Raw genomic sequence first — 14,410 nt, 5'->3', positions numbered from 1 at the left:
CCCCCTCCGAATTACCGAAACGGATTTTGATTTTTTTAAATATCTCGTTTATTTACTAAGATATGGGGAGTGGTAAGTTTTCAAATTGTCACCCTGTATACAATTCGTATGGCTGTAGCATTTCAAAATTTCCGCTTCTGTGGAAAATCAAAATTAGCTGTCTTCGTATTCGATTGATTTCATTGAGATGGCACCACATAGTCGAATTTTAATTTGGGTAATAATGTATGAAATGCGTGTATGAATGTTGATGTATCAGATAATTGTTTAAAAAGAAAAAAATGCTTGTCGTTTGGTATTAACTACCAAAATATCATAACTTTTTGGGTATAGATTATTGTAGATATTAGAATAAGGGTTTTCATAATATTATTGTATGTGTAGGTACCTAAATCTATTGTCAATTGTTGACTCTAGTCTCTCTATACTTATTATTCAGTATTCAGAAAAAATTAAGTGGCGCCCTATAAACACATTATTATTACATCTGTAAATTTATTTTATCAACAAAATACCTACCCCTTGCCCACGACTCTGAGTATTAAGATTGAGCTGCTGGCATTTCTTTTCATTATTAAAATAAGCAAAAAAAAGGGCTATATGGCAAAGTATTTCTAAAATGTTGCAGATTTTTTTTACTCATTAAAATCGAATCTTCACATGTCCGCTCTTCTATCAATACATGCCGTTAACTAATTCCTTACTGAAGAGTGCAAATTTTGTAAAATGACAATTTTTTTGTACAAAAAAATGTTTGGAATTGTAAAACATTTCATTCTAAATGCACCTTCCCTAATTCTTTACTGGAAGGTGCATTTAGAATGAAATGTTTTACAATGACACTTTTTGTACCGCAAAATAGTACCTATATTCTATACCTAACTGCAGTCTTTAAATGTGTGTTTTAATCCCGAAAGTGCATTTTGTTAGACGAAACGATATTGAGTTCCGATTCGCAAGAACTTAATACTTGTTTGAAGAAACCTGTGCAGTTCAATTGTTGTTGTGTTGTGTTCTGTAACTTTAAATGATTCTGATGCACATTTTCTTGTTTTTTTTTTGTGAATTTTGTGAGATACTGTAAACTTATCACACTTATTCAAAAGATCCTTCGAAGGAAGAAAATTCCGTCGGTATATGTTGTAACTACCCACATCTTCTTTGGAAGGATAACAAACAAACACGTTAGAAGAGAATAGTGTAAATTAGACCAGCCTCTTGCTAATAATAATCAAGAACCAAGAAGTTGTAAAATTAGATCAATTTTAATCGCAACAGCGTCCCTTAAAGTTGACATAAAAAACACATCCTGAGGCTTCACTGACAAAATGGCTGATTTTAACTATAAGAACAATAATTGTTTCTCCTTGTACCAATTTAAATATTATAACTAATTAATGGAAGCTTGCTTTGAAATTGCAGCCAAACATAACCATCATCATCAGAAAATTTAAATATTAACGCTTTGGAAGATATTTATTGAGGCACTTATACCAACCCAATTTATTATATAGATTGGGAAAAACAGTTCAGTGATCGCAATCAAATAGTTAATATTCCTCTTATCTACCTGTGCAAAACCGCAAATATTTGATGGAATAACAAAGTGTTTACATAGTCTGGATCAAGCTGGGACAGTAACCTATTTATTGCCCAGATTAAAATTGTGGAAGGGTGAATAATAAATTGCTTATGTTTAAAAATAAATAAGGTAGGCGGCAGGAGTAAAATGCAGAATCATTTAAAAACAATTTTTTAGTCCTTAGTCTAAAATTAAAACATTTAATATTTGATAATTTGCAATAAAATTGCTGTCGGATACCTATCTTATTTTCGTGTGTACGTAGATTACACACATCAGCGAAGGCAAATTAATTGTACTGTAAACGTTGAACAACCCATTTGTGTTATCTCCCTTTCTTTTATTCACTGTCCATTCGTATCGCTTCTGTGACCAGTACAGATACCACTCGCACACATGCGGATGTTTGTTCTCCCCAAAAGATTTTCAGCTCCTTTTATGTCTAAGAATATGTGTACCCAATTTGGTTCCGATTGGTTCAGTCGTTTAGCCCAATCGCAGTTTCAAAAATTAGCGGGGAAGTTGACTTTCGCGTCTATTGCTGATCATGGGTTTGGTCCCAGCATATCTTCTAGTTTTGACAGCGTACTTCTTGTTGGTTGGATACGCCTGTCTTTCTATTTCAGTGGTTTCAGTAGAGAACCTAAAAATAATTATAAAGTAGCGCGAGGTGCTTTAGCTGTGCTTTTGACTTATTGGAGCGAAGGGATACTGCTAAAATATATAAGTTTAAAATTTTGTATGGACGAAACCTCAATTTTTTAGCCGAAGCGCCCGCCAGTACCAACACGTGATCATCGGCAAATGCAATGGCCGTGGTTGATACTAGCGTGCGATCCAAACCACCCATGGCCCGGAACCAGGTCTCCATGGCGGCTATCCACAGAATCCTTGCGGTCTGACACGCGAGGGGGTTCTCCAGGTAGCCAGATGTTTCTAGTTGTCCCTATTTCCTCTAGTCTATTTATGATCTGACTGGTCTTTGTCAGTTCGCTCTTTTGGAGGTGGCATTCGTCTTGTCATCGCACTTCTTATAAATACCTCACCTTCCTCCTTCTCTCCCATGACTCGCCTTTAAATGTCTACGTTCACTAAAACAGAAAATCACAAGTTAAAAATTTAGGGGGGGTGGCCCCTCTTGGCAACGGCGCCGTGCGGTGCCGACTACCTAATCTGTAGCGGTAGGGCCTGTGGGTACCGTTCGGGCTTGGGAAAGCTGGGTTAGGGGGGTGGAGGGACCAAGGAAACTGCGATGCTAACTCCATCCTAAGCGCCTAGCGTAATTTCTTAGCCTGTTCGAGGATTAACCGAAGTCGGCTTATACCTTGAGCCCTTCCCCAAGGGGCGAGTATGCCTTTGGACAGTCCCCCAAGTTACCACGGGGAGGTGTACCCACGCAGTTAACTAATAAAACATCAATAAGACACACAATCGCACGATGTAAATACGCAGAAGACAACCTCATCGGTTACAATATCGCCACTGCGCAAAGCAAAGCGATACATGCCAGTGAGGTAAAATTATTTCGGACCTTCTGAAAAGAATGTGGTCAAGTTATGTTGAAGTGTTATGATAGTAGAAACTTTGGTAAAGCTGTAACAAATTATCATTTAATCATTAAACAGAAAATTCTCCATAACACGTCTGGAAAACTCACGTTTTCTCTGGATTCAACGCAGTAAAATCGCTCCAGAGAAGAATTTGGGACCATCTCTTGCAAAGAAATACGTTCCGATCAATTTAACCGTAAAACTTGTTGATATTTGCTTTAAAATAAAGTAGTCTCAAAAAGCTCCGATTTAAGCAAATTCAGTTCTTGATAATTCGCTCCCTTGTAAATTTATTTGACAGAAGATTCTCAGACAATGGAAACACGCACAGGTTATTTCTCACCGATAGGTTTGGACCCTAGTCTTCGTCTAAGCAAATAAAACAAAGAGAACTCAAAGGTATAACCCTAATAAATGGTGCTATTGTTAATTGTCAACCCTAAAGAATTTTCTACCATCAAGTTATTTTGCGAGCAGGTTGGTTGCAAATTTAAATAATTAAATTTGAGCATAGCGCAAAATGGTTCGAGATACGGTTATACAAGGCCGCTGATAAGTCTAGAAACTAGTCGAAAATATTATACAATACTTTTAGGGTTCTTCAGCGTCTACTAGGCAGTAATTGTTTGAATTATACAGAGCTATTCATCAAGGGGTGGCATACATAATTGGATATTTCAATTCTTCTCTCAATTTTAAGCAAAATTTGTAAGAGCAGGTTCAATCGTTTCCTGGCTTTGAAAATAAACGCTAGAACAATAATTTAATGACATCGTGTATTTAGTTTGAAAACATTCGGTGGTTATTAAGAGAACCGATTGTTCTTCATTCAATCGTTCAATAAATTAGTATAGAATAGTAGCGTTTATCCTCAAAACTCGACAATCCGGAAACGTTTGATTGCTTCTTACAAATTCTTCTTAAAAATAATAGAGGAATTGAAATGTAGGAGAATGTACGGGGTGTTTCATTAAAAGCAAATGCAATTTTGGTGCGGCACACTTTTATGAACAACCCTGTATATTTAAAATTATTACTACCTAGTAGATATTAATGAACCCTAAAATCTTGTATATTTTTTACCACGATAATCGACTGTTTACAGACTTATCAGCGACCTTGTATAATAGTAACTCTAGGAAGGATGTAAACCTATTTGAATTTAAGATAAACACATCGCAAAATTTCTTGCAAAATTGCGTTATACCAATTAGTGAATCGCGCAGAAAATCTCTGCATATTTTTGAATATTAAAAGACAATTGCGCGATGTTTTCGTCCTTTGAAACTGTATGACACTATTTCATCATTAGTTCTTGAACTAGAACTCGATATGGTAATTAGATAGATTGATAGACCTCATCAAATTGGAATAAAAAATAACTAGACGCATTTTAGTCAGTGGTAATTATTAAGGTCATTTGGCAAACTGATGTTTATTACTTGCAGTCCTACAAATAAATTGCAAGTTGTTCTCGAGAACGTGTAAGCAATACTAAATGCTTACTGCGAAGAGCAATGCTCTGCAAAGTTTGTTGCAAAACTATTTCGCCAAACTATCAGAATTCATAAAACTGGCTGCAATAAATTAGTACTGATGGAAATACTGTCAACAGCATGTGTAATTTAACTACGTTCTGCTTACACGTGTGACGTATGTTATTGTTGACAAATTGGTTTTAACTAGGGGCGATTTTTTAAATTTTTGCTCTTGCATTCCATAACTTGATGTAAATCAATTGCGTCAGATCTATCGCAGTTAAGACTACATTATCACATAAATCGATAAATAGCTTTAGTAAAGTTTCGTGTTACACTTCATGGGACATTTGGGAACCGCTTTGCTGCATTTTGTCATACTCAAAAAGTATACTAAATAGACGCTTCCAAATGTGTTATTTCATTCATTTTTATCAAACACCAAACACTTGCCCCAGAAATTTAAAAAAATTGAATCCAGTAGTTTTAAAAAGTGCAACTCGAAGTCATAAATTGGCATAAACACGGAAATCGTTCAGTTTCTCTTCGAATATGGTATTAAAGTAGACCAAACAAGAAATATTACTCGAAAGGCGGTACACTTACTTAAAAATATTCCGTAGAAGGTGACCGGGTCAAGGTACTTTTTATAATTCCGTACTTTGCAAGTGGTTCGTATACCTATGCAAATTTCATCGCCTCATATCGAATTTTAAACGAACTCTTTGCATAAAGTTATAAATGAATTACAGTCCTAAGAAGTTATTTACATACAATAACTGAGATATCTAAGAAGACGATCTCTAGGCAGTGCGACAAGAAGAAGATCGCTCATTTTTTTGGTATGTTGATAATTAATAAAGTAGGCTGTCATGGTTTGTGAACAAAGAATTTTAGTGTCAATGGCTTTCTCCCATAGAAAATTAAAAGGTGTCGGTCCATTTTTTTGACAAATCCCAGATGAATTGGACGCAAAAAGAGTTCTGACAGTATGTCGTGCCTACTTGATGAATAGCTTGGAATCTTTTACGTACCCTTGACAACAAAATGTACATTATAAGAATATGTGATTTTCATTTAAATAGTCAGGTGTAATGTAGTGTTGTTTTTTTCCATCAGCCATAACAGCTTATTTTGAACAAAGACACTCCTGCATGTATGCAACCCATAATGTAATCAATTACTGTGTTGTTAGGTATCTACCTTATTTTTAGCCATGCTTTGAATACAAGTACGTGAAGAGTACATAACCAACCCCCTTTCTTCTCACCATTTCTACCTAAATACCGTCTCCGAAGGATACATTTTCGAAACTGAGACATGTTCTTAGCTATTCTGAGTTGCTGCCCCTAGAACCTAGGTGAACATTGTGGGTTGCTTTAAAATGTGAACAATTATTCTCGGAAGATTTAAAAGAATCTGAACTTAAAAGTTCTAAAAATTCTATACGGCTTCAAAAAATTCAAGAAGATTCAAAGATCTTAAGCTAACTGCGAAATCCCTGTACAACGTTCTTTAGTGTATCTGAGGTCATAAAATAAACATACAGCAGAGAGTGCGCACGGATAAGTGCTTGATGCCTACAATGGACGCGTGTGTTTTAGTAGTGCTCCTAAAATCCACTGTTTTATTTAATTGTAGCAGGAAAGGAGTCTCACAAAATCCCAACTTCTAAGGTATTTGTACAAACATTCTAAACATTCTAACAATTCCATAGGTACAGATTCTACAAACGATTATTAAAATATTCTGGGAAGATTTATGGAAAATTTGTAGAAATTCCAAAACGATCCGAAGATTCAACGAAAACGTAAAAGATTCTAGGGAGGTTCTAAGGAAATCATGAGATCCTAAGAGGATTTTTAAAACAATCTATACTTTTTGTCTAAGAAGATTCTAATAATGGTTCTGAAGCTGAAGGTTTCAGAAGTTTTGGGGATGCTAATAAAATAACCGATCCTATATATTATAGACTCTGAGAAGATTCTAAACTTCGGAGGTGATTCCAAGCCTGAAGAGTTCTAAGAAGAAGTTCTTGTTCTAAAATTCTAAAAAAAAAGCAAAAGCATGTTCTAATAAGATGATACTAAAAATATTTTAGAAGGATATTGCATGAAGATTGCAAGAAAGTTCCTAGAAGATATTGTATTTGTAATTGTAAGATGGCTCGAAGATTTTAAAGATGCTAATTTGTGAATACTCTAAAAAACCTCGAAGTCGAGGAATACTAAATTAATAGGAATTGCGGCTACCCGACGTAAAATGTGTAACCTAATTGCACTCGTAAGAAGTTGCGATTTTTTTATTGACTAACCTCGTAAGGTGCACGTAAGGGGGTTATTGCTGTACGAGTACTAAGTTAGGGCACAAAAATTTGTATTGAATCTGTTTACTAGGAGTGACATTTTCGTAATAGAACCGGCAGTATCACAAGATTTGTGCACTAAATTAGACAACTTTCAAAACATGCAAGTGTTTTCCTTAAGACAGGCGTACACTGCACGTACGCGTTGTAGTACTATACCATTGAATAATAAATCAGATTTATTATTCAATGACTATACTAAAAAATCTGTCTCAGACACTATGGCACTAGATATGACTCGTATGGTATCGTACATTGTGTCATAATATGTGTGCTCATTAAATCCGACAAAATACAAAACGTGTGTGGCCGTTCCTACGATCACGCTAGAAAGAAAAATCCGTAGTCAACTACTACTAGAACAATGATTGAACTCCCATTATCTCGCCCATTATTAACAAGATCCTAAGCAAGTACATAATACCGTCCGCCTATCCGTCCGTCCGTCCGTAGGACTGTGTACATGCCTATTTTTGAAACTGCATTGTTATTATTACTATTATTATTTATTGCTTGTACTGTAGTTTCATTTTAATCATTTTAACGTGTTTGACGCAGCCGAAGCGAACTTTCGAAAGGACTTAAACGGTCGGAAATGGATGGTTCCCGTTAGCACCACTGTCTATGAGTTTTTCGGAGAATCTGAATCTGATATCGAAATTTCCATAACATTAATTGGATTGATAGGTATGAAATAAGTAATTAAAGTTTTTCCTTGAGGTTATCGAGTTCGCTACATTTATTATAGCATCTTCGGACCTTTGCTGTAATATAAGTACACATGATTACAAGGTCCGAAGATGCTATAATAAATGTAGCGAAATCGATAACCTCAAGGAAAAACTTTAATTACGTATTTCATACCTATCAATCCAAATAAGAGAAGTAATTACAATGGAGACATACTTTAATAAATTTCCATAAAACTACTTTCTTATTTCTCATGGGCGCCATATTGGATTTTTACAGAATGAGACAGAGGATAAAGAGGAATTCATTTGAATGCATCGCCATCATAGTCTGTTGATTCAGCAAGATCGAGTTATCCGCGGAAAGAAACCAATGTAAAAGATTTGATTTTTACATTTATCTTGTACATTTAGCTAAAAGTATTAATAGGAATGTTACACGTCATTATGGAAATTCTGAGTATAGATTCACATTCTCCGAAAAAAAGTGCCTACAGAAGATGCTAATTCCTACCGTTTAAGCTAGGGAAAATGAAAACGAAGTTTCAAATACTCAGATTTGCGGTGATATCTCTATTAAATATTGCCCCCATTTAACCTATACCCTATCTCTCACGATTACGGTGATCCACCCTAAGAAAATCTCTCAAAGATGCAAAAAACCTTCAAATTGGTGATTTTAAAGAAAATTTAGAAAGTTTCCTCCAAGGATTCTACGAAGACTCAGAAAATTCTAATACTTGCTAAGGTTTTAGACGTTCTGATGACTCTGAGAAAATCCCCAGAGGACATGATTACAAGGATATTTAAGAAGATTGTAGATATATCCAACATCTCAAGAAGATTTTTAGAAGTTTTTGAAACGAACGTTAGATGATTCAATTTCGATTTTAAGAATTCGAATGGTTCTATAAGAATTCCAAAAAGAATCGAAGAAAATTCCAAGGAAATTTTGAGAGTATCCTAAGAAAGTCCTTCTAAGGGATGTGAAGTGAAGATTATTCTAGGAAGATTTAAATGGAGATGGGCGCCTATACACGGCCACTGCCATTATTTATTATTTTATTTATTTGCTGTATGGTGTTACAGGCCCGGCAGTCGAGCGAGAAAGAGAGAGCTGCGGGAGGAATTTTTAACCCTCGGTAGCAGGCAGAAATTTCGATGTCTGAGTTGCTTCCGAATCTACTCAAATTTCTCCTTTATTTTTTTTGTAATTGTATCACTAAATAAATAGGATGCAGGTAAATTAGTAGGTGCTTAATATTACAAATTTCAATTTGCAAGGCTTTTGTCTAAGATTGCGCCATGCTTGTACATGAGTTATCAATTCCGTTAGGACATAGAGTAAATAATATATTTACTCTATGGTTAGGATCATTAAAGGGTAAATTTGTTTTTTTTGTGATAGGTAGATAGCACATACATAATGTGATCGAAATTCCGTATTCCCTAGTTGGGTTGAAATACTAATAAAGAAACAAGATGTTGTCTTCCCCAGACAATAATTTATATTTATGCTTTGGTGGTTCAACATCCGTAATTACCAAAGCAGAAATATAAATTATTGTTTGAGGAAGATGTCTTGTTTTATTGATTTACATACATAATGCTTTCTCATATACCGGGTGGTGCCTAGCGCGACGCGGCATAGGGATTTCAATGGTAATTTCTTTATAGTCAATTACTAGCTCCCCTAATTATTTTAGAGCAAAAGTCTAAATACGTTTTTTTAGAGAAAAAAATACTGCATCTGTTCATACTTTTAGTTATAATTTTCCGTTTTTCAAAACCGTAGAAATCGATAAAATAAAAAGGTTCATTTTACAATAAATCAAATATGCCTTGGAATTACCTAAAAAACAGCCATCACGTTTCATTATTTGCCTTTGACGTATATTAAATTTATACTTGTTTATAAATTAGTTAAAGAACTGCAAGAACAATAACGTTCGAAATGTCCGTCAAAACCATCAGGAAAACGGCAATACATTCAACGTTTTGGCTGCAGTAGCGGAAAATCCGAATATAAGTTTAGGAACAAATCTTCTTCAAATCAGTTTTTTTTCTTTGATTATGTAAGTACTCTGATTCCGGAAAATGATAAACAAATAGTATCTGATGCAGATGCAGCATACATTCTCTAAAAAAACATTACCTTAAGATGCCTTTTATTGCCTCTGTTAGTTGAAACAGAATTAAATATGAAAATCGTTCGACGTCAAACAACGATAGGTAACTTAGATGCGATGCGCTTGTAGTTTGTTAAAAGATTCCAAAGCATCACTGATTTATAAAAACGTAATTTTTTATTTTGTCGATTTCTGCGGTTTTGAAAAATGGAAAATTATAACTAAAAGTATTGTAACGGAAATGCTCCAGACATGACGTCGCCTTTGGCGCTCTGGAATTTTCTACGCGCGCGATTATTCGAGAATGTACTAGACTTACATTGCTTGCGTGTATAAATGGTTGCGGACCGAACATCGCGGCAGTCTACTACCGAACGAGTACGTAAACATCGAGCACGGAAAGATAAATTGCGAAGTGTGAGTGATATAAATAATCGATATAAATTTGTGAGTGATATAAATAATCGATATAAATTGTACGGATTTTATAGTGTTTTAGTTCTGTTTAATAAATATTGATATAAATCGAACCCAAATTTATAAATCACGTTACAGTATGAACAGATCCAGTATTTTTTTCTAAAAAAAAAACGTATTTAGACTTTTGCTCTAAAATAATTAGGGGAGCTAGTAATTGACTATAAAGAAATTACCATTGAAATCCCTATGCTGCGTCGCGCTAGGCACCACCCTGTATAGGTAGGTACATAGCAAACTAGTTGATGACGTAGCTTCAACTGCGTTTGTAAAATAATTGTAAAACTAATATTCTGGTTTGAACTCAAAAGTTCGACTTGATTAGTTAGTGGGAGGTTGAATAATAATATACAGGGTGATTATTCAATTTAGGGCATTTTGAAGATTCTGTATACGCAGTCATATGCTATGGAACTTTCCATATGTATCTTATATTTTAACAATTGGCAGGAAAGCGACTTCAATATTCGAGTATGATTTTTGTTATCAGTTTATGCGATGGGTGGAGGGTTCGTTTGCGATGTATTCAACTGAAGAAGAAGTTGATATTGTCAATTGGTATAGTGCCGGAAACAGTTTAAGGAGCGTAAAAGGTTTAGATGAGGTGCTCTTCAGAACCGATTTTATCTTTTGAAAGTTGACATAGGGAAAAACACACGTAAATCCCTGTCTACTTCTTAATAAATATAACTGAAAATTTCAATGGAAGAGACACCCTAGTTAACTGCTCTATTATGTACTACGAGAGCATGTCTTGTAGACTGATCGGTATAGTTAACAAAAGCAATTGAAACAGTTTCCTCCCAGAATTCCTCTCGGAACCGAAATGTTATTGATATGATCCATTTCTCTTGAGAGTAATAAATTCAATTATCCAATTCTCCACTCCCCTGGTTCTTGGTGGTTTGGTTTGTTCCATTACTTGCTTATTTATGTTGCGATTGTGATAATTACCAACTGAACAGCAACAATATCTGTCCTCACCGACCGCACAGCTTTCCCTACGGCAATATTGTAAAATAGATTTTATTGAACTTACAGAGTAAATTTTCAGATAGGTAATTATTAGTATATGTACACAATACTTGCAAAATCAAAACTTCACGATCAAATTGAACAGTTTTAAGTACAGATATTAAAGAAGATATCGCATTAGCATTTGGAGCCGACAATGAAAATATAAAGCACGTAACCTATAAATGCAATCTGATCCCTTCCTTGCGCCTTTGTTTAATTAAAGGTTATGCTTTTATTTGTACAAAATTATTTCTGCCCATCAAATTGCATTCAAGCACATATCGAAACTGTGGCAGTGTTTTTTACGTAACAGTGAAATAGAATACTGATTGGTAGCTACCATACTTTACATTTATGTGGCGGATTCATGCGTGAACCCAATGGACAATTAAAATCGCGCGAAAAGTCCTCAAAATTACTAAGCGGACCTAGTATTCTAAATCTTGCGGGTGAGTGTTCGTCTAGTGGTATTGACGACGCTAGATATTCCTTTCGAGTCTTTGTGCACCAACAGTTCGCGACGGAAATCCAGAAAAGTTGTTTTGGTGTGTATTTCAGCCCAGGGAGTTTCTGTTCGGGCCCGTTCCGTTTAACCCATGCATTGTACGCGAGATAAGCCTCCTTGATTCCTCCGTTATCGGCGATGTTCTCGCCCTGGGTTAATTCGCCATTTATCTGCAAAAGGTGAGTGTCAGTATTACCTATTGTCGATGTCGTGAATACCAACCGGGACATTTACTTCGGGGTCAGTATAATTGGAATACTGCTCAATAATGCATTTCGCTTTGTCCAAAAAGGCGTCATTCGTGTCCTTCGCCCACCAATCTTCCAAATTGCCATTCACGTTTAGCTTACGACCTTGATCATCAAACCCGTGCGTAATTTCATGCCCGATGAAATAGCCGATGCCACCATAGTTCAACGCCTGCAAGCGGTCCTTGCTATAAAATACGTTCTGGAGAATGGCGGCGGGGATTTCTAAAATAGTGGTGCAAAAACTAGTCTTCCCAGTTTTAGGATGTACTCACGTATACTGTTCTCATAACCTGCGTAAGCCGCGTTAACTTCAGTAGCAGCATAGCGAGTTCTCCAGTCACCAGGGTCGAACTTCTTCGAGAGTAAATCTATTTCCAAATCACGATCGAAGATGGAAATGTTTCTCACGTGATCGATCGAGCTTCCCGGTACCAGCGTGAGCTGAAAAGGTACCGTGAGATTCAGCGTTAGCTTCCACGTTAGGACGTACGGTGGCGTAATGATCGCCGAGTTTTTTGTTATCGAGCAACTCGTCGGCGTATCCAATGTAGGATTTAATTGCCTTCGCCTTATCGATGGCGGTCTGCTTCGTCGTGCTATCCATCCACTCGGTTTTCCTTAATATTTCGATAAACTCATTTCTGATATCATCAACCATTATTCCTACGCTCTTTTTGGATTCTGGGTCGAAGTGCTTTCTGACAAAGATCGAGGAGCTTGCCAAATCAAAACTGAAACAAAAATGTATAGTAAGGTTTGGCCACCGCCAATGTTTACCTTGCGGTTGTCTTTGCGACACATTGACTCCATCTGGGCTCTCTCTGTTCAGCTCCTGTGAGCACCCCTTCGAATTGCAGCTCTCGGTTTCGAATTTCGTCAGGTACAAACATTTCAAACGAGCGGATTACATCGAAAATAATGTAGTTGGCCAACACTCTGAAACGGATCCATTAGAGCTCTAATTTTTCACTTTGCCACCAACCTTTTACTAGTGCGTCGTAAAATATCGTCAATAACCGATATGAAATGTGGGGAATGGACGCTGACTTGAGTTTTGCTTGTCACGTGAGACTGGGGTAGGATCAGAATGTTGTTAAGGTATTCTAACCAGTAAATGGTCGGGTACTTCTGTTGCAGTTCACTTATTGTCATAGGGTTGTATAGTGACGCACGATCTCTCCGTTCCTCATCGGACTGACTCGCCTGTTTCGAGTTTTAGCCACCATCATCACGACAACTGAGCATACTTACATTGGCAACTGTTTGCATGAATTCTATTAAATTCTTTACTTCGTACTTAGCAAATGCCTTATCTGCGCCCCAAAGTACAGCCAAATCCACGAGTAACTCTGTGTACGCCTCCACCGTTCCATCTTCAGCTCCAAGAGCCAGATTATCTTTACCCAGGTCCAGTTCAGGTTGATCTAACTAAAATATTAGACCAGTACTTACAACATTTTCAAATAAATTACCCTTACATATATACAAATACGGGAGGAATTTTTCATATCTGGTAGAATGTCTAGTTTGATGAACTTATTGTAGTTCAATCCATTCCTTCTGAGCTTATATGCGGCCTGCTGCCAGTCGAAAGCATTTTCATTCCAGTTCACATTTTCCACAATTGGGAATCCTCCCAGTTTGTTAACAAGCTCCCTCAAATGCAATAGTCCATTTACCTCAATCGCGCTGTTATTCATACAAGATTGATAAAATGTTTTCAAGAGGACAAATGGCCGAATGTCATCTGCTGTTATTGGCGCTGAGTAAAGCGCTCGCAGTTGCTGCTCTAACATATTACCGGCTTCGGTAAAAGGGCTAATTTCCATTCTATCATCCGGTATTACGGTGTCGCGAATAAAGTTGCCGCAAGCGAACTCGTAGAAATCCGTGCAGGGATCGAGCCTCGCATTCATGGTGTTTATAATCTTCGACGCCGCCCTTACGCAACCCGCAGTATTGCATATTTCTTCGCTAGAACAGAAAATCGAAAACTTAATTATTAGAATCAACAGTGAATTCCTAAGTAGAAGTTCCATTACACCCAAAGATTTCAGCCGCACTTCGCGCAAGAAATTGCAAAGACGCGTCGCGGTTTTTGTGGGGTAGCTTTTCACGAGTAGGTATTAATAAGAGATGCTATGAAAGGATTTGAACAGTTATACCTCCGTGAAAAGAGAATAAAGGTGAATGAGCCTATTCGAACGGTATCTGGCCAAACAAGTTGTCTTACCACCGCACCACACGAGTAGTACTTAGATTAATTAGATTTATAGTTATAAAGAATTTAGGGGATGTAGTAACTAATCCTTGTTCAAGTTTTGTTAGATAAAATGATCTGGTGGACAATGATTCCACTAATAACAA

The 14,410-nt window shown here is 36.5% G+C and overlaps 1 protein-coding gene across 1 annotated transcript; it reads right to left on the bottom strand.

Moving 5' to 3' along the window:
- Positions 1 to 11,313: 11,313 nt before the first annotated feature.
- LOC116171679 (neprilysin-2-like) lies at positions 11,314 to 14,096 on the bottom strand. The gene is made up of 8 exons (XM_031488648.1): positions 13,522 to 14,096; positions 13,295 to 13,471; positions 13,026 to 13,246; positions 12,821 to 12,979; positions 12,534 to 12,774; positions 12,316 to 12,484; positions 12,015 to 12,265; positions 11,314 to 11,962 (listed from the first exon to the last, which is right to left on the bottom strand). The coding sequence occupies exons 1-8, from the start codon at positions 14,080 to 14,082 to the stop codon at positions 11,624 to 11,626; spliced, it is 2,118 nt and encodes a 705-aa protein (XP_031344508.1). The 5' UTR covers positions 14,083 to 14,096; the 3' UTR covers positions 11,314 to 11,623.
- Between the last annotated feature and the right edge of the window lie 314 nt (positions 14,097 to 14,410).

Source organism: Photinus pyralis, unplaced genomic scaffold (assembly GCF_008802855.1).
Source record: "Photinus pyralis isolate 1611_PpyrPB1 unplaced genomic scaffold, Ppyr1.3 Ppyr1.4_LG5, whole genome shotgun sequence".
Lineage (NCBI taxonomy): Eukaryota > Metazoa > Arthropoda > Insecta > Coleoptera > Lampyridae > Photinus > Photinus pyralis.
This window is presented reverse-complemented; position numbering and strand designations above follow the sequence as displayed.

What these genes read in the sequence shown, in the direction of transcription:
- LOC116171679 (XM_031488648.1), bottom strand. Translation starts at nt 14,082, where the DNA reads ATGGAACTTCTACTTAGGAATTCACTGTTGATTCTAATAATTAAGTTT. An exon ending in TCATGCAAACAGTTGCCAAT is followed by an intron (nt 13,247 to 13,294) that starts GTAAGTATGCTC and finishes AACTCGAAACAG; the next exon opens with GCGAGTCAGTCCGATGAGGA. An exon ending in TCGGCGATCATTACGCCACC is followed by an intron (nt 12,485 to 12,533) that starts GTACGTCCTAAC and finishes GTACCTTTTCAG; the next exon opens with CTCACGCTGGTACCGGGAAG.